Genomic DNA, 18,641 nt, shown 5'->3' with positions numbered 1-18,641 from the left:
TGTTGAAGATGTTTATTTAAAAAATTTTAAAAATACTTTTAAGAGATTTTATTGGCTAGGTAAATCATGACATTAATAATACTTATTATAATGCAAAGATACGTTGGGTTTTGTGCGCGCATGCAAGCTTGTAATGGGCCTGCCTTTTCCTTCTTCTATTCCATCTATGTTACGCTTTGATTAAAATAAATATTTTATTATTTTTCATTTTCATTTTTTTATTTTTTTTTTAGTTTTTAGGAAGGAAATTATAAAAAATTTATATCAGTCACTTAATTATTTAATATAAAAAAAAATTTAACAAAAAAAAGAAATGTAATTAAAAGATTTAATTACTATTTTACTCCATAATTTTATCTTTACACTTCTGTAAAATTTATTTTAATCTATTTACTTTTAAATGAGATAAGAATAAAAAATGAAAAAAAAGGTTCGAAATATAAGGTTAAAAATAAATATTAATTATAGAGAAAAATAAAAGAAAGTGGACCAAAAATGTATTTAATATTAAGGGATTAAAAAAAAATGGTGAGGGTGTGGTGGATAAAGGAGTATTGACGGTGGAAAGAATGGACATTCCATTTTCATGGGTGAGATGGGACCCACCCATAATTTGTATAGAATATTGTCACGTCATCAGCCGCAAACTCATGCGAGCTTAAATAATGACACGTGGCATGCGAATAGATTTTATTCAATAGCACTATAATTTCCATGTCAGCATCGCTATTCCTCTCACGCTCTGTCCCTACCACTATCACCTTATCTTCTGTTTGGACCTACATTTCCCATAATACCCTTTCTGCCCTTGTAGGTCAAGTAAATCCCTACCCTTTCTGCCCTTCTAGGGTAGCGACTTCCTATCTCTCCCCTATTTCATTTATTTCTACGATGCTTAGGATCCGATTTTCCAACATAAATTTTAAAGAATTCAAAAAAAAAAAAAAAAAAAAAAAAAAAAAAAAAATATATATATATATATATATATATATATATATATATATATATATATATATATATATATATATATATATTATTATAGTAAACGAAAAAATAAAAAAATAATTGACCGTGTAACCGTAGGTGTTCATGTTTCGTTTCTCTCTCCAATCAATGTGGATTTTACAATCCATCCCATTTGGACCAACATCCTCACTAATACATTCTCTCGTGCCTGACTTTGATATCATTTATAACAGCTCAAATTCAGTGCTAGCAGATATTGTTATATTTGGGTTTTCCTTTTCGAGTTTCCTCTCAAAGTTTAAAATGTATATGTTATGGAGAGGTTTTCACACCCTTACCTTACCTGTGGTACAAAAATTCAAGTATTTTAAAAAATAAAGTATAAAATTTATGGATATTTTATAGTCGTTATTATTATTATTATTTTGTTACAAAATTGTCAACTTCTCTGTACCTAATAGTTACATGGTGTAAGTCGTTGTTGTTGCCTTTTTGCTTGCATCACATATAACACTAACTTCAATTTCTCAAATCTTACTTTCAAAACTTTCTTTCGAAATCTCTCTGACCCTATTTCCTAAAACTTTATTCTTGAGCCGGGGTCAGATGCTCGAGCATACGTCGCTTGGCTGTAGGCGACGCAAAAACAAATTAGCTTAAATCACTTGTTGCTAAGAAGTGAGTGCCGCACAATTCCAAATCCGCTGCCATAAAAAATGCATTTATTTATATTTTCATAGGGCGTAGAAGCAATAGAGGAGGCATAGGCATTAAAGAAGGCATGAGGGGCATTATGGGAAATGAAAATAAATTAAAAGAAGTACTTGAGAGGAGAAACCAATGCAATCATTAATTATTTTAGGCCCAGAAGTCCATCCTACATGTGATTATATATATATATATATATAATAGACTATATAAATTGATTTTTTTAATTTCTTTTTAAATCTATTTAAAGCATAATTTTATTGGTAAATAAATAAATTATTTAATCTCATTTCGTGCACCTATTTCTTAAATTAGATATTATTTAATGTAATTACTTTTACTATTATTACCGCAACACCATAATTAATGGGTATTGTAATGGTCCAACCATTTTATTTTATATAATATATATAAAATCACTATTTTATCTATTGGAAAGAGTTAAAGTTATAGAAAATTACATATTTAATTTCTGAATTTTAAAATTCTCCATAAATTGAACTTGAAGGACAAAATTGTAATTTTACTTTTCTTTTCGTATCCTTTTTTATTTATGAAATCGCAAAGCTCTATAGAGTCTCCTCTACCTTACTGCACTTCACGCTTACTGAGAAAATCCGACCTCCACTCCCCCACCATGGACACTCCATAAAATACAGAGCAGAGCCAGAGGCAGAGAGAGATCAGCCACCAAATTTCTTATCGGGAGCTTATGATGAACGGCCATCACTTTGTTTCGTCGGCAAAATCCTCCCAGGTTAATGTGCTTTCTCAGCGATCTGCTTGTTTTGATTCTCACTGCTTTTTGTTATGTTTTTTTAGGGTTCCTTTGCATAATTCTGCGCTCTATGTTTCGATTCTATTCCAACGGAATTGTATCGGTTGTGTGTGTTTTTGTCTTATTGCTTTTATCGTTCTGTAGTTTGGAATTTAATTTTGGGTTTAGTTTTCGAAGTTAAGGCTGTGTGATTGAAGTTTGGATCCGACCGAGTATGTTTGCTTTATTGGTTGAGTCTGTAGGCAGATCGTGCTTGAATACTTTATTCGCGTTCTGATTCTGATTCTGATTGTTATAAAGACCGATTTTCGGTGTTCAAAAGAAAACGAATAATAATGGACGAATCTCGTCTGCTTCCTTTACTGAATAGCATAATCTAATTTTGTTGGAGTATTGTAATCGTATTTTTTTTATATCTCTAGAAAATTTCTCCTTCGATCTGTTTCCAGTGATATATTTTCTTGGACTTTCCATTTTTTTTCTGTTTCATTCCTAACTTCATTTCTTGCCATCTCAATATAGAAACCTTGGTACTCAGGTAGTGTGGAGTGCAGGAGTACAAAGACGTGTGATGGTAACTAATACCGGTACTCCTAATGAACCGAGATAAGATAATGGCGTCTGCAAGCCTAGGAAATGGGGGAGTTGGCAGTTCTAGGTCTATCAATGGCTTCAAGGGTTCATCTAGTTCAGTTGACTGGCTTGGAAGAGAGATGCTTGAGATGAGGCTAAGGGATAAGGCAGATACTGATGAGGACAGAGTAAGCTTTTATATTTTCTGGCTCAATTGCTGACAGTTTAATGAAACTTTTTCGATCTCTTATAATAGTGAGCAGAAGCTTTAGCCAATTTATTCAGTCTTGACGACAGCATGGCACCTTTGCTTCCCCCTTTTTGTTTTGGCATTTTTATGATTTCATTTCTGTAGGATAGTGAGCCAGATATCATTGATGGAGTGGGTGCAGAAGCAGGGCATGTGATAAGAACCACTATCGGTGGTCGAAATGGTCAATCTAAGCAGGTTTGAGGCAAAAATGTTACATGTAGCATTTGATTTTGATCATTGATAACAGTGTCTTAATTGTTCTATGACATATTCTTTGTGTTGGCATGCCAGACTATCAGTTATATTGCAGAACATGTAGTTGGAACTGGTTCTTTTGGTGTTGTTTTTCAAGTAAGTATTAGCAGTATGTAATGCTTATTCTTTGTTTCTTCCATTTGATTTCGTAGTTGAAGAATTGAGATAACCTGGTCACTTTTGATAGGCAAAATGTAGAGAAACTGGAGAAATTGTTGCAATCAAGAAGGTTCTTCAAGACAAGCGATACAAGAACAGGGAGCTGCAGATTATGCAAATGTTGGATCACCCAAATATTGTTTGCCTAAAGCATTGTTTCTTTTCAACAACAGACAAAGAAGAGCTCTATTTGAACCTTGTGCTTGAATTTGTTCCTGAAACTGTCAACCGAATTGCAAGGAACTACAGCAGGATCAGTCAGCGAATGCCCTTAATATATGTTAAACTTTATACCTATCAGGTATTTACCAGATAATAATTCGTAGTAGATTTGAACTTTTGCTCTCTACACCTCCCTGTGGTATTTACAAGAGAGTTTGAATAATTAAACTTCATGAATGAAGGTATGAGTTACGGTAGTTGTGAATTGCGATTGTATAATTTGAAGCAGTTTTGGTTAGTTTAGTTCTGTTGTAGTATAGACAATGATCATATTTACACTCCTCTTAGTGGAAGGGCTCTTGTTCCATTTTCTTGTCGAATTGTTACTATATCACTTGCTATTTAAGGTTTCTGCTTATGTGTTTGGGCTTATGGTATAATAAGAAGCACAAGCATGTGCTTTTGCATGTCACAATGTTACAAGCATCACATTTTGGTTTCTATATCAACATTATGTTGATTTTACTGTTTGGTAATTATGCTATTAGTGACTTATGATCATTTGGCGGTTATGTTGCAGATATGTAGGGCACTGGCTTACTTACATAATTGCATTGGTATCTGTCACCGAGATATCAAACCTCAAAACTTACTTGTAAGAATTTTCTTTCACAAGTATTAGGTTTACATGTAAGACTTATTGTATAGGAGCTTAGCATAATGATTTATAAGCTATGATATTGTTCATAATTGTTTTTTGAGTACTTGTGTGTTTTGTTATGTCACCTTATGCAAAATAATAATAATAATAATAAATAAATAAATAAATAAATAAAACTCTAATGTGGGGTTCAGAGCTTTCTCGCATCACTTTGGGACTAGGTTTTTGAGGATATTCCTTTATTTTACTGATTCATAATTGAGTTCCAACTGTCTTATCTCATACATTTATTTTTTTCTTCCTTGGGGATAGTCTTCTCGCTTTTCATTTTTTAATTTTATGATGGAAGTATTATTTTGCTTTCCAAAAACATTAAACACGAGAAATGAAACATGGTGGAATTTTAAAATTTCTGAAATTTAAGATTGTTTTTGGAATTTTAACGATTGTGTGGATTACCAGTGCTATGAGTTTTGGTACTGAAGAATTTCTACGTTACTTGATTGAATTAGTTATACATATTATTTGTGAAGACATGAATATTTTGCTTGGTGGTTAACTTGACTTAAAGTGGAAGGTTCTATGGGATGCATCCCAATGCTATTGCTATCAGCACATACTTTTGTTCTGATCCTGTGACTGTTGCTTTCCATACAAGGAGCTGACTCTTGTAGTAACTTCTGGTCAGCCATAGAATTTGGCTTCAAGTCTTGTAATGTCTATATTTCACCTATTATAGAAATTTCATGAATATTTGATTGCCTGGGATATTAGGATTAATGGCTTTATTAGTAGAATGGATTCACGTATTTCTGTCCATTATTTTGTTTTCTTCTTTTAGCTTTGACTAAATGAAACTAAAAAGGAAAACGGAAATGGATTGCAAAAGTATTTCTGAGTAATGCCTCAAGATGAGCCTTTTCATTTCCAGGTGAATCCACATACACATCAGCTCAAAATTTGCGACTTTGGGAGTGCTAAAGTCTTGGTAAGTAGTTTTTGAACCCGTTATGGAGTGGAGGCATGTTCTCTTTTTCTTCTGAATGTAATTAATTTTGTTTGCTATTTGTTCAGGTTAAAGGGGAACCTAATGTTTCATACATCTGCTCAAGATACTACCGTGCCCCAGAACTCATATTTGGTGCCACTGAGTACACTACTGCGATTGATATATGGTCAACAGGATGTGTGATGGCTGAGCTACTTTTAGGAAAGGTGGTGTACAAGGATAACTATATGGACCTTGCGCCTGTTTTATTCACGATACTGATGATTCTGATAACTTTTTCAGCCCCTTTTTCCTGGTGAAAGTGGAGTTGACCAATTAGTTGAGATTATCAAGGTAGATCCATCAATTTATTTCCTCACTTTCAATTCTTTTTCCTTTTTTCCTTTTCTCAAGACGTCGTTTAACTTATCATTTCAAATTTCAATTACGTGTACAGGTTTTGGGGACTCCAACCAGAGAAGAAATAAAATGCATGAATCCAAATTACACTGAGTTCAAATTCCCACAGATTAAGCCCCACCCCTGGCATAAGGCAAGCCTACGTTTCCTCACTCTTCTAAATGCTTTCAATGTAATTTTATATTTAGCTTCAAGGGATTAGCATCTATTTCCAAATAGAGGCCGTTAGTTGAAAGAGGCACGCTTAGTATTATGTCTTGGTTCGTCGGACACACTATTGCTTTGAAACCTTCGATCTTTAAGTTTATTCTTTTTTAATTTTGATTAATTTGTAAGTAGTATCTCATATGGATTAATCTTGTATCATCCCTTCCTCGGTCCCTCTGTTCATTGTGCTCTGCTCATTTAGGTAGTCAAAGAAGTTCCACCTTTGGGGGCTCCCTTCTAGTGGTATCATTATGTTGCTTGCCTGAGAGTGTTTATTCCTCATTTACATAAGCAGTTGGAATTTGGCTATTAGCTCATGCATGGAATCAGTTAATTACTTGAGGTATAGTAGTCGTGCTTTTGGAACACTGGATAAATTGCAGGACAGAGGTTCACACATGCTAGGATCGATATTTTGGAGATTTTCCTTGAACATGTTTATCGACCTATCTTTTGTCTGCATCCTTTACCTAAACCTCCGTTCTACCTCTTTCTCTAGGAGTTTTTGTTTGTCCGTTTTTGTGCGGCGTGCTGTTAATATGTCTCGTACTGTTGGTTCGGTGTTCTAATACTTAGAGAAAGTTGAAGCTGTTTCTTTGTTGTTCTACTTTGTTGTTGTAAAATACACTTACCTAACAGAAAAAAGGAAAAGGCATTTACTTGCTATGGAGATTTTATTTGGATACCATAATCATGGACAGGTTTTCCAGAAACGTCTACCTCCTGAAGCCGTGGACCTTGTGTGCAGGTTTTTCCAGTATTCACCTAATTTGCGGTGTACTGCTGTAAGTTCAGCTTCCACTATTTTAAACTTTTCTCGGGTGTAAGGTATTATTCGTTTCTCGTAATATTATGTGGTTTACTTCAGTTGGAAGCTTGTGTCCACCCCTTCTTTGATGAGTTAAGAGACCCAAACACACGCCTTCCTAATGGCCGCCCACTTCCTCCATTATTTAATTTTAAGCCTCAGGGTAAGTTTTCCACTTTAACTATTGCCTTAAGTTTACCCTAAGTTGGCCATTTTGAGGAGTGAAGTTATATCTCGAGATCTATTTTGCAGCATTCTGTTGCGTTTTTGTCTAGTTTTAATGCATATGAAATTTCTGTAACCAGTCCATTACGGATCTCTGACATCTTGATGAATTTTATTTCTATCATCAGACATGGTTTCTATTCAAGTTACACTTCATCTACTTTCATGCACGCCTCTCATGCTAAGGTTCGGGTTTATTTTGTATGGCAGAGCTTGCTGGTATACCACCGGATACCATGAATCGACTTATCCCGGAGCATGCTCGTAAGCAGAACTTGTTCATGGCTTTGCATACCTAGCTATAGATCAGAGGTTTCCATTGGCGTTGCTCATCATTCTACTCCAAGTCAGTCCTAAACGTCCAAGAATCTGCCATTGCTCGCTATATCTATCATCGGCGCATTCTCTCAGAAAAGACTTTAGCAGTAAACAATTTGAGAAATCTGAAGCTTTCTGTTTGCGTGAAGAAGATATTTTTGTATTTAAAATAAAGACAGATAACCTATGGTGTATATTTTTCACAGGCAATCAATACCCATAATATGGTTTATGGTACCTCAGACATCTTGTAATGGCTTTTCTTTTGATCAATATTGTTTCTTTCATTTTGTCTTCATTTTGCCTGTTGTTTTTTCCTTACAAGCCAAGCAAGAGATTTTGGTACGATCTTGAAGAAAGAGAAGAGTTTTAATGGCTGCTATCTTTCTCCTTCGTTGTACTGCTAAGCTTTTGGATTTTGATCAAGGTAGAAGAAGGGTGGAAACGGTTCATATACAGGTACGAATTCGATATTACAGCTCAACTTTTTGAAATTAGAAACATAAAGTAGATGGAGTGGAACGATTCCTGATTTTCTAAGTGTTTTAATGGCTGTAGTATGATATGTATGTTCTTGCTTCTTAGCACAGTACGCATGAATCTGATTCCACTTTGTTTGTTTGCATGTTAAAAGTGATGCCATTGTAGATTTACATGTGTTAAAAGGGCACTTATTATGCTGTGATATAATTTAGATTTACATTGTAGATTATGTTTGTTTCTTGTACCATCCGACATAATCGGCATGTTTGGAATCATTTAGGCTTGGCATAATCGATTTTGCTTGTGAAGTGATTTGAATCTCAATCAAATGTCTTTGCCTTGGATATTTGATCAATATGGTAATTCGAAATAATTTTTTGTCATTAGGGTTAAGTGTTCTTAACTTTTTTTTTAGCGAATGACTATTTTTTTTTTCTTTTTTCAATTCTATATAGTTTAGTTTCGTATGTTGACATGATCGATCTTGCTTGTGAAGTGATTTGAATCTCAAATAAATGTTCTTGCCTGAAAATGATAAATAATTACATAATTATGTTTCTCCTTCAGCAATACAAACTAGAACTCGAATGCAAGAGTCTACCAAATAACCAGGTGCTCTGAATATTTTTCATTCGTTTTTGTTTGTATGATTTACTTCAATCTCTCCCAATTTATCTCATTCTCAAGCCTCACTTTTTACTCAGTTCTACTGCTAGTTCACAACTTGAACTGCTGATCTTTGTTAGCCATTGGATCATGCCATATTGACAAGATTGTTGTTACATCTTTTCTTTTTAATATTTGTCTGAGTAACTTTAGACAAATTGTCAATATTCTAATCTACTTTTCAAAATTTTCATGATATTTAGTTGTCTGTCTTTCTGTGTCTTTTCGTGTTTTTCTGTGTCTTTTTGTGTCGTGTGTTTTTCGCTCTTGTTTTTTTTTTTTTCCTTAACCCTTCTAATAAAATATATCCAAGGCACTCTTCTTCTTACATTACAGGTTTGGTAGTAGTGTTACAATAGTTAAAATCATTCACTTTTTACATGATTATTCACTTTTTACTGCATGTAAGACTAAATGTTAAATTAATTTTAAATGATTAAAGACATGCTCGTGAATGATTTTAACTATTTTAACAACCATCCTCTGTTTTGCAAGGAGGTCCCTCCTTTAGGTGAAAATGGAAATATTCTACTTTTGAAGGGCTTTTGAAAAAGTAATGATGCCTCCCTTTTGAACATATCTTTGAATACAAAAGCAAAAGAGGCAATTTTTTTAATGCTTCTTTTTAATTCATTTTAGTTCATATTGGTGAGAAAAAAAAGATTTAGGTATAAGACAATTATTTTATTCTCTTGAAAATAATAATAATAGATAAATAAATAAATAAAAATGAGTAAATTTAATTATGATTTTGGTTCCTACATTTTTAGGTTTATTTTAAAGTAAAATTTAGAAAGAAATAAAATTAGCAATTAATTTGGTGAAATGTCATTTATTAAGGAGATGGAGACCTGAATGGCTCTGATTTTGACACTTCAAATTCATGACTCTTAATTGCTGACGGAGAAGTATCGGTGAGCCTGAAGGAAGCTCCAGCTCAGCCTACGATGGGCCTCTAATTTCCATATAATTTTATGACATTTTCTTTTAATTTTTGAGGATTTCTTTTATAATTATTGTTAATAATATTCATTTAATGCTCTTTGGTCCATTTAATTTTTATTGGTTACAATTGTCACCATCATTGTTATTAATATATATGCACAATTATTGCTCTCTAAATTTGTCAACAATTTCCGACCATTCAAATCAATATTTTATTTTTACACTTTTCACCCAATTTTATTTCTTTTTTAAATAAATATTTTTTTAAAATGTTACAATTTTCTCTCATTATTTTTTAAATTTAATAATAAAGGTATTCCCCCTCCCAAAATTAAAAAGATTTTTAAAAAAAAAAACTACCGTCACGTTTTAAATCATTTGATAACCAGAGTCATTCTGTGATAAACTATGAGTCAGACTCAATAGAATTTGATCAATCCTGTGAGTGATAAATGATCACTATGAGTCGGACTCAATAGAATTTGATCAATCCTATTTTATGTTGTTAAGGTGGAGAACTGAACCAAGAATTCTCTTTCTTTATCATCAATCGAATTATTGTTCCCACGATCCTATTTTATCATCAATCCAATCACTTTCTCTTTTTTTATTTTTCTTATCAATGAATATATCTCTTTATTTGTATGACTTAGATGTCTCATATTTCTCGAAGAAGCGAGTCTTTTAATCCGACTTGATTAAATTTATGCAAAATTTGAATTTATTAAAATTAATAACTTTACAAATATTTTTTGTGAGATGTCACAACAATTAGTTGGGAGGAGAATGAAACATTTGTGGAAATCTCTCGCGTTTTAATAACCTTATAAGCCTGAAAAGGAAAATCTAAAGAGACAATATCGGCTAGCGGTAGACTTAAACATAAAGAAACAATATCTACTAGCAGTGAACTTGAACCATTATAGAAACAATATCTACTAGTAGTGAACTTGAACCATTATATTTTTCCTCTCCTGTGGTTAAAATTGGCGAGTAAATTAGTGAATAAATATTAAAACTCGTATCATTAGAAAAAAAAAAACATATAATTATAAATATCATAAGATAAGGTGTTAATCTAGGATGAAGCTGTTTTGTTTGATGGAAGTGTAGCTTAATTAGATTGGGACAACCTAGAATTAGAGTAACAACTTGTTTCATACACTTTTTGGTGTACTATAATTATTTAAATTAAAAAATCAAATATAATATATTATTATAAACAAATGATTTAATTATGGAGCTCAATCATTTGAAGTTTTCAACTACTGAAGTTCATGACGATGAAATAATTAAATCAAGCTTTAAAGCTATTATAATTTTCTTATTTATTTATTCTTTTTCCCACCATTTATGAAAAATAAACTCATTCTATAAAAATTTTCTAAATTAATAAAAAAAATTTAAAAAAAAAACGGTAGAACTTTATTCTCTGAACTTTTAAAATTTTTAATAACCCGCGCATGTTTTTTTTAATTTAATTTCAAAAATATTTATAAAATTTTTAAGATAATATTAAAAAGTTCAAAGATAATCGTCGTAATTTCATGACAGTAAGAATTTTTAAGTATTTTTTATCTAGTTTTAAAATTTTATGATAGTTTTAAACATAAGTATTTTTTTAAAAAAGATTTAAATAAAGGTTGATTTTTTTTTTAATTTTATAAATATTTTTTAAATAAAATAGTTGACAAAGTAATTTTTTTTTAATATAAAAGTATTATTAAAAATTTATCGAAATTTGAAGATAGATGTATTTTTTTTATTTATTAATTTAGTCCATAAAATATTACATTTTATTATTATTATTTCGTTCAAAATGCGAGTAAGGTGCAATATTTCAAGTATTATATTAATAATAACTAAAAAATAATATAAATAATAATATTTGAAATGATTTTTTTTTTCAGACCATTAGAAAACAATTACACTCTATCATACACCAAAATTTAAGGATTAAGCAATCAAGCTGGCTGATGAAATTGTATATTTATTAATCGTTTTTTATAAATAAAACCATTTTATTTTTAAAAAAATGGTCCTAAACTTTGAAGATCATATTTATTTAGTCCACAAATTAGAAAATTTATAATAAGCTTTCTATTTTATTTTTCAATGTTTTTATCAATTATTATAAATAATAATAATCATAATTTGAATTTTATAGATTAAAAACTTTATTCAATTTTATTTTATATAAAAGGTTCGAGAATTATTATTATACTTAAATTTAACTATTTTACGCGAGAAAACGGATGATAAAACTAACCTAATGTTTGATAACCAATTTATTTTTAAAAATTATGTTTATAATCGTTATTTCTACCTATAAATTTCTATGATTTTTTCCAATACTAATTTAAGTTTTTAAAAATTATAAACAATAATTTTTAAATTTTTTAAATTTTGTTTTGGAATTGGACTAAAAATTCAATTTTTACCAACATAAAAATTATATTAAAAAATGAGGAAGAAACATCATAAATTCCAAAATTAAAAAAAAATTAAAAAATGAAATCATTATTACAGAGACTTAAAAGAAAAGGTAAAAACAAAGAAATTACCTTAAAAAGTTACAGAGCATCACTGGTAAATGCAGAGAGAGGTAAAAAAAGATTAAAAAAAAAATCAAACAGCTGAAGAAGAAGAAGAGTTAAAGAAATTGATGCAATCTTTTACAGCTTCGGCTCTGTGAGATTCTTCCATCGACTCCGAAACCGAATGGGATCTCTTGAAATTAGACCCGCTTTTCAACGACGACGACGACGCCGGTGACGCCGATCTCTTCCTCAAAGACACGTATCGCAGAACTTTCACCACTTTCGCTCCGATGCGGCGGAGGAAACTTCCCGGGAACAATCTGCCGGATTTTGGCAGCCGGAAAACCCAGAACACCGTGATCAGTCTCTTCCTGTTTCTTGGGAAAGCTGCGGGCTTGGCGGCGCCGCCCTGATCTGAGCTGAAACTCACTCTTCTGCTGGAGCTTAATTTTGTTGACATTTTTTTTTCCTTTTTTTTGGGATTCAATTGAATTTGTTTGGGTATTTGTAGAGAGAGAGAAAAAAAGAAATTAAAAATTGAGGATTTAATTATAAAAAAAAAAAAAAGAAAAAAAAAAAGCACATTTCTTACCCCTAGCTGTCTCTCACCAACATCTCTCCCTCATTTATTTATTTATTTTAGATTTAATTTCTTGTTTTTAGATCTAGTCAAATTAAATTAAATTAATTAAGGGCGTTCATGTGTTGTTTTGGGTCGACATTTTTAGATTCAATTTAATTGTTTGTGTCTTAAATTTTTTTAATCAGTTCATCCTTATTAAACCATAAATTATTTATTTAATTTGTTATTTTTAATTATTTTTAAACATTTAATTAACATTTAATGAAATAATTACCTGTATACTTAATTATATCTGTTTAATCAATTTCGTTAGAAAAACCTACAAACGAACATAACGTATGAGTTCATCAATTTTTTTTTAACACTCTTGAAATTAATTAAAATTTTATTTTACGGGTTAAAAATTATTATTGAATATTTTTGCTCAATTTCGAGTTGAGTATAACACAATAATTAAAATACAAAAAATTTAGTTAAAATTAAAAGTTTGAAATCTCGCTCCAACATTATTTTACTATATTTTTATAGCTCTCTACCTATTTCAAGTGGCTAGTGAGACATAGTAAATTTGATCGTCCCCACGTGTCTATAATTATTAATTAATTTTATTTATATATGGCCCGACAATAATAAATATCAAGTTTATTAAAAAAAAAAGAAAAAAGAAAATAAAGATTGAGTAGGTAACCAATATCGACCTTTCTTATCTACTTTTTTTTTTTCTTTTTCGATTTTTTAAAAATATTTGTGAGTTAGAGAATAGAGATGTTCATGAGATAGGATAGGGACAAGATGCCTTCCTCTTCGTCTCTGCCTTTGGCCCCGTGCAAAATTATCCGTTAATTTTAATTAAATTCTATTTATTATTATTTTTTATTCAATACTTAAGTTTTTTACTTAAAAATTTTCTTAAATCTCTTAATATAAACAAAATAATTAATCTATTAAATTATTTAATTGTCGATGTTCTATTGTTTCAAGATATAAAATTATTTTAAAAATAAAAAGTTAAAAATAAAAATAGAGGAGGGTGCAAATTTAGAAAGAGAAACAAAGTCAAATTTCAAGGTCAAGGGAGGAGAGAGATTAAGTTGTCTGTTGAATTACTCCATGGGTCAAAGGAGAGAGAAAGTTTGTAGAGGATAAGAGACCTTAATTTTGTTTTTTCTTTAAAAAAACAAATAAAAATTAAATTTTTTAATTCTAAAAATAAATTATAAGCAGGTGGGTTTATTTATTTAGTTTTTAATCCCACAATTAAAAATAAAAAATTGTTCATCAATACCTATCGTGGCCTCTGATGGGCCTCCAATTTCCAGCCCATTTGTCATTAGAAAATGGGCCTATTACCGGAAATGGGCCTCCAATATTGTATTTATTTAGATGTTTTATATTTTTTTAAAATTAAAATTATATTGAAAATATGAGAATTATTTATTAACAAATTTATTTTGAAATGAATATTTAAAACAAAACAAAAAATTATAATGTTTTTTTTTTTTACAAGGAATTTGATCCTAGCGAGTTATCGCATCCCGATTCTTATAAAAATAAATGATTTATTTTTTTAGATATAAATTTGATCCTTACGAAGTAGAGATGAGAACAGAAATAGAAAAACATTCTGTAATTTTGTCCTATCGGTCGACATCTCTAATAACCCGTGCAATAAAATTTGTTGAAATGGTGATATTGGTATTTGACAAGAGAAATAATACACTAAAAAAAGCATTTAAAACGTGAATTATTGAGGGCATCAAGGTGGCCGCCATAATAGAACTCATGGGATACATATGGTTATTTATTTAATTATTTATTTAGTTAAAAGACTCAAATTAATGTCCCCAAAAATATTATTTATATTTAAAAGTCAAATATTTTTTAAACAAATTGTTTTAACTAGGTTGAATTTTTGAAAAGTCAAAATTTTAGATTAAATTAATCCACCCAACTTAATCTTATCTAATTATTATTAAGAATATGTAGTCGATGTAACTTAAAAATATTTAATATTTAAATTTTATAATAAATAAGTATGATTTTTTTTTTAAATAACCTAATAACTTAATCCAACTCATGTACACATCTGACACAGACCAAATCGAACCATGGATCAATTTTTCATTTAGATGGTTCGATTTCAATTTTTCTTTTTCCTTCTACGTTTCAGCCATTTGAATTTACTCTCTAATCGAGCCGAGCCACAAATGCATAAATTTAAAGGTAATTTGGTCATTTTGAAAAGAGAGAGGGAGGAAAAATTAAAATTTGCATCATAAATTGCATTAAGGGTGCCTCCCACCGGCCACCGGCCTAGCTTGGCTACCAAAAAAAATTAAAATCAGTATTAATTTAAAAAAAAAAACAACACTATTCATTTTTGGCCATTCCTATAAACTATTTAAAAATAAAAAGGTATTCAAATTTGACATTACAATAGTGGTAAGATTAGTACATAGGTAGGGGTCGGGGTACACCGGGCATGGCTACAACATTAATGAGCGTTTTTTTTTTTTTTTTTTCAATCGCTACTTTTTTTTTTCTCTAAGTTGGTGGAGAAAATTATGGATCTTGATGTACTCGAGAAAGTACTATTCGGAGAAAAAAAAATCATATTATATTCGTGGATATTTAGAAAGTACTATTAGGGAAAAAAATTTCGTATATCATAGTGACAATGTGAGAAGGAAGTACGGACAGAATTCAACCGGGTGTTTGTGACCTAAAATCTATTATAAAAGAGAAGTTTTTGAAGAGATACTCTCTTTTACTTTAAATCCTAGAACGAGCGAGCATGATATGAAATTTTTAGACGGTTAGATTTAATGATGTCCAATCATGTCAACTGACATTGTCTAACTTTGACTTATTATGTATAACTGTCAGCTTCACGACTTTAAATATGTCTATTAGGGAGAACGATTTTAAAATGCATATGTTAGGAAGTATTACCCATCTGCTTTGGCATGTTACGTATTGTATTGCCGTTAGTCTCACAGTTTTAAAACGCGTTAAGGATCTTGTAGTAACTTGAACACATTTTTTACCGTTCATATTATATAATCGAGATTAAGGTATCTTAGTTTATAGCAAATCATCCATTTAGTTCAAATTTGAATTAAACGTGGGAAAAGTCCTTTCCTGTATTAATAGCAATGTTGTGACGTAGGGAGAGCTCCTTCCTGATTAATAGCAATGTTGTGATAGCGACGAGGAAGGTTTGACAAGAAAGAGGGAGACGACGACATCAACAAGGGTCGTTGAGTCGTCGAGTCTTGTTTTTATTGTTAAGATAAAGTAGATCGTGTTTAACTTGGTTCTACACTCGTGGTTCTCGAACAATTATTTGAGTAATGATGCTCTACTAATGCTATCTCAAAAATATCTCTACTCCAATAGGTATGGATTTGGGAGCGACAAGAGCTTTCAATTCTAACTTTTCACATCGGAACCGATACATATTGCATGAACTCCGGGTCAGTTTCAAGACCCGCCATTGTTTCCGGCGCCAAAACCACCTCTAAATCCACACTTCCATTCCCTTCCCGACCAGGAAATGCTGAGATCTTACCGTCGAACTTGTTTGCACCGCCGCTTCGAATGGCCACCGGACGGCCCCATCCAAAATCGTTGTTGTACATTGGGAATCTCGGCGAACTTCCCATTGTCACCGATGCACCATCGGAGTTCCCGAGCGGAAACAAACGTGGGCTCCTCTCCCAATCGGCGATGCCACGTCGCACGGTTGCGTCGTCGTGAGCCGCCACGTTACGGTGGAGCAAAGCGCTGCACCAACCTAAGTCTTCAGACAGAAGCTCGCCGACCAAAGCGACGGTTGGGATGCTCTGTATTGCGTTTCCGAAGTAAAGCGACGACATCGGTGGCTGGAGACGATGGCGGCAGTTCACGGCCATTCGAAACGTCGTCGTTTTCGCTGCGTTTAGTTTCCTCGCTCTAGTCACCGAACGCCATAACTGAGCACTGAGAGATTGGAAAGAGGATATTTTCAATTTCCCACCGGGAACGTCGTCGTTCTGTTTTCCGTTAACGATTTTCCAACCGTCATTCAATTGCTTGCCGAGAATCTCAACGGCGTCGCAATTTCCGTTACTCATATTCCCTCCGTTGGCTCTGAGTTTCAGCCTCGAAATCGCTTCTCTGCTAAAATGAAAAATCCTCTCCCTCAGCCGCGAATTCCCGTCGAATGTCTCCTTCGGACCGCCGGCCGGGAATTTCAACACCGCCGGCGAGTTAAACGCCGTGTTACGGTCAAAATCCGGCGAATTAGAGATTTTCCCCTTTCCTAAATTAATCTCTGCAAATGTATTGAAAAAATGCCAGAACGAAGTTCCGTCAACTACGGCGTGGTTTACGATGCATCCGACGAAGACACCGTCGGCAAGCTCGGTGACTTGCACCGCCGCCAAAGGCTTATAATGTCCTGAATAACTCAAAGTTTTATCGAAGGCGAAGAAGCTCTTGAAACAAATCGGAACATCAAGAGGAGAAAGAACAGAGTCGATCGAAAGGTGTTTGGCCTTAGCCTCAATGAAATCGATGCCGGCGTCATTACAGATTAGGTAAACAGCTCCGTCGTGGTCGGTAGTGAAGCGGCCAGCGAGGGCAGGAAAGTGAGAAAGAGCGGCGGAGAGAGAGCGTTTGAGAGAGAAAATTAGATCGGAAAATGAAGAAGGCGGAGAGGTTAGAAGAACGCCTTTCTGTATATAGTGACAAGAAAGCATCGGAAGGTCGGAAACAGAGAGCTTAAGTTTTTTAATGGCGGATTTCCGATCAGGAAACACGGTGGAGTTGGAGAGAATTACGGTGGTGGAAGAAGGCATTGTGAAATTGAAATTCGTAAATGGGAAGAAGAATTTGGGATTTGATTTGATTTGAATTTGAATTTGAATTTGGGTTTATATAGAAGAAGATATGGTGGTTAGATTCATGCATTTTGCACGCGAGGTAAGTGGAAATGGCGAGGGGTTTGGAGGGGGTGATGTATGAGGAAGACCATGACGTGGCCTTGAAATTAAACAGAAAAGGGCAGAAATTGAGAGGAGCGCGTGTGGATAAGGACACGTGGATGGTAAGGCAATATAGTGTAATAGATAATCCAACATTAATAATTTAAATGCTTCACCCTTTCTTTTCTACATGTGGTGTGGTTTCATTGAATTTATACTCCATCACTGTGACTATGAATATCCACGTCAGCACTATTAAGATATTTTATCACTTTAACTCCCTCCTAGTTATAACTTCAAACTTCAACTTGATCCCAACCATCAACTGTCATTTAAGATTAAAATTGTGAGATTAACGATGATACTGTAACCGGCCAAGCCCACTGTTAGCCGGGCTTCCCCTCAAGAAAAACATGCTACTAGATGGAGATTTTCACACCCTTATAAAGAATCATTTGTTCCCTTTTTCAATCGACGTGGGAACTCACAATTCACCTCCCTTCTAGACCCACCATCCTCCACTGACATTGTTTCCCTCTTCAATCGATGTGAGATCCTTCAATTTACCCCCCTTCGCGGCCTAATATCATCACTAGCACACCGCAAGGGGTTCACTTTCCTTCAAAGTTCAACCTCCTCGCTGGCACATCACCTAGTGTCTGGCTTTGATACCACTTGTAACAGCTCAAGCCCAAAGCGGATATTGTCTTCTTTGGGTTTTCCCCTCAAGGTTTTAAAACGTGTCTACTAAGAAGAGATTTTCACACCCTTATAAAAAAATGTTTTGTTTTCATCTTCAATCGATATGAGATCTCACGTATACGTAATAGGCCAAAGCGGACAATATCTGCTAGCGGTGGGCTGAACTTGACAATTACATATACGTAATGGGCCAAAGCGACAATGATACTTTGTTCCCCTCTTCAACCGATATGGAATCTCACATATACGTAATGGGCCAAAGCGGACAATATCT

General features: G+C 32.8%; 3 protein-coding genes across 3 annotated transcripts; 1 reads left to right on the top strand and 2 right to left on the bottom strand.

The window, feature by feature from the left end:
* The first annotated feature begins 2,246 nt into the window (after positions 1-2,246).
* LOC111803783 (shaggy-related protein kinase kappa) lies at positions 2,247-7,779 on the top strand. The gene is made up of 13 exons (XM_023688325.2): positions 2,247-2,431; positions 2,975-3,213; positions 3,381-3,473; positions 3,570-3,629; positions 3,721-3,993; positions 4,435-4,509; positions 5,447-5,503; positions 5,590-5,730; positions 5,807-5,857; positions 5,961-6,056; positions 6,832-6,915; positions 6,999-7,101; positions 7,374-7,779. The coding sequence occupies exons 2-13, from the start codon at positions 3,049-3,051 to the stop codon at positions 7,460-7,462; spliced, it is 1,287 nt and encodes a 428-aa protein (XP_023544093.1). The 5' UTR covers positions 2,247-2,431; positions 2,975-3,048; the 3' UTR covers positions 7,463-7,779.
* Positions 7,780-12,203: 4,424 nt separating this feature from the next.
* On the bottom strand, positions 12,204-12,575 carry LOC147790487 (uncharacterized). Its single transcript, XM_087127605.1, has one exon. It carries the CDS (start codon positions 12,573-12,575, stop codon positions 12,204-12,206), a length of 372 nt encoding a protein of 123 aa, XP_086983731.1.
* Positions 12,576-15,917: 3,342 nt separating this feature from the next.
* Positions 15,918-17,607, bottom strand: LOC111803607 (BAHD acyltransferase DCR). The gene has a single exon (XM_023688098.2). The coding sequence runs from the start codon at positions 17,537-17,539 to the stop codon at positions 16,139-16,141; it is 1,401 nt and encodes a 466-aa protein (XP_023543866.1). The 5' UTR covers positions 17,540-17,607; the 3' UTR covers positions 15,918-16,138.
* Between the last annotated feature and the right edge of the window lie 1,034 nt (positions 17,608-18,641).

Source organism: Cucurbita pepo, chromosome 10 (genome assembly GCF_057944985.1).
Source record: "Cucurbita pepo subsp. pepo isolate OVF chromosome 10, ASM5794498v1, whole genome shotgun sequence".
In the NCBI taxonomy this organism is placed as follows: Eukaryota; Viridiplantae; Streptophyta; class Magnoliopsida; order Cucurbitales; family Cucurbitaceae; genus Cucurbita; species Cucurbita pepo.
The sequence above is the reverse complement of the archived record's forward strand: the minus strand, read 5'-3'. Positions and strand labels throughout refer to the sequence as shown.

Excerpts from the sequence above, each read along its gene's own strand:
- LOC111803783 (XM_023688325.2), top strand. The coding sequence starts at position 3,049 with ATGAACCGAGATAAGATAATGGCGTCTGCAAGCCTAGGAAATGGGGGA. Across the intron at positions 3,630-3,720 it reads CTTTTGGTGTTGTTTTTCAA|GCAAAATGTAGAGAAACTGG; the intron begins GTAAGTATTAGC and ends CACTTTTGATAG. Across the intron at positions 5,504-5,589 it reads TTGGGAGTGCTAAAGTCTTG|GTTAAAGGGGAACCTAATGT; the intron begins GTAAGTAGTTTT and ends CTATTTGTTCAG.
- LOC147790487 (XM_087127605.1), bottom strand. The coding sequence starts at position 12,575 with ATGTCAACAAAATTAAGCTCCAGCAGAAGAGTGAGTTTCAGCTCAGAT.
- LOC111803607 (XM_023688098.2), bottom strand. The coding sequence starts at position 17,539 with ATGCCTTCTTCCACCACCGTAATTCTCTCCAACTCCACCGTGTTTCCT.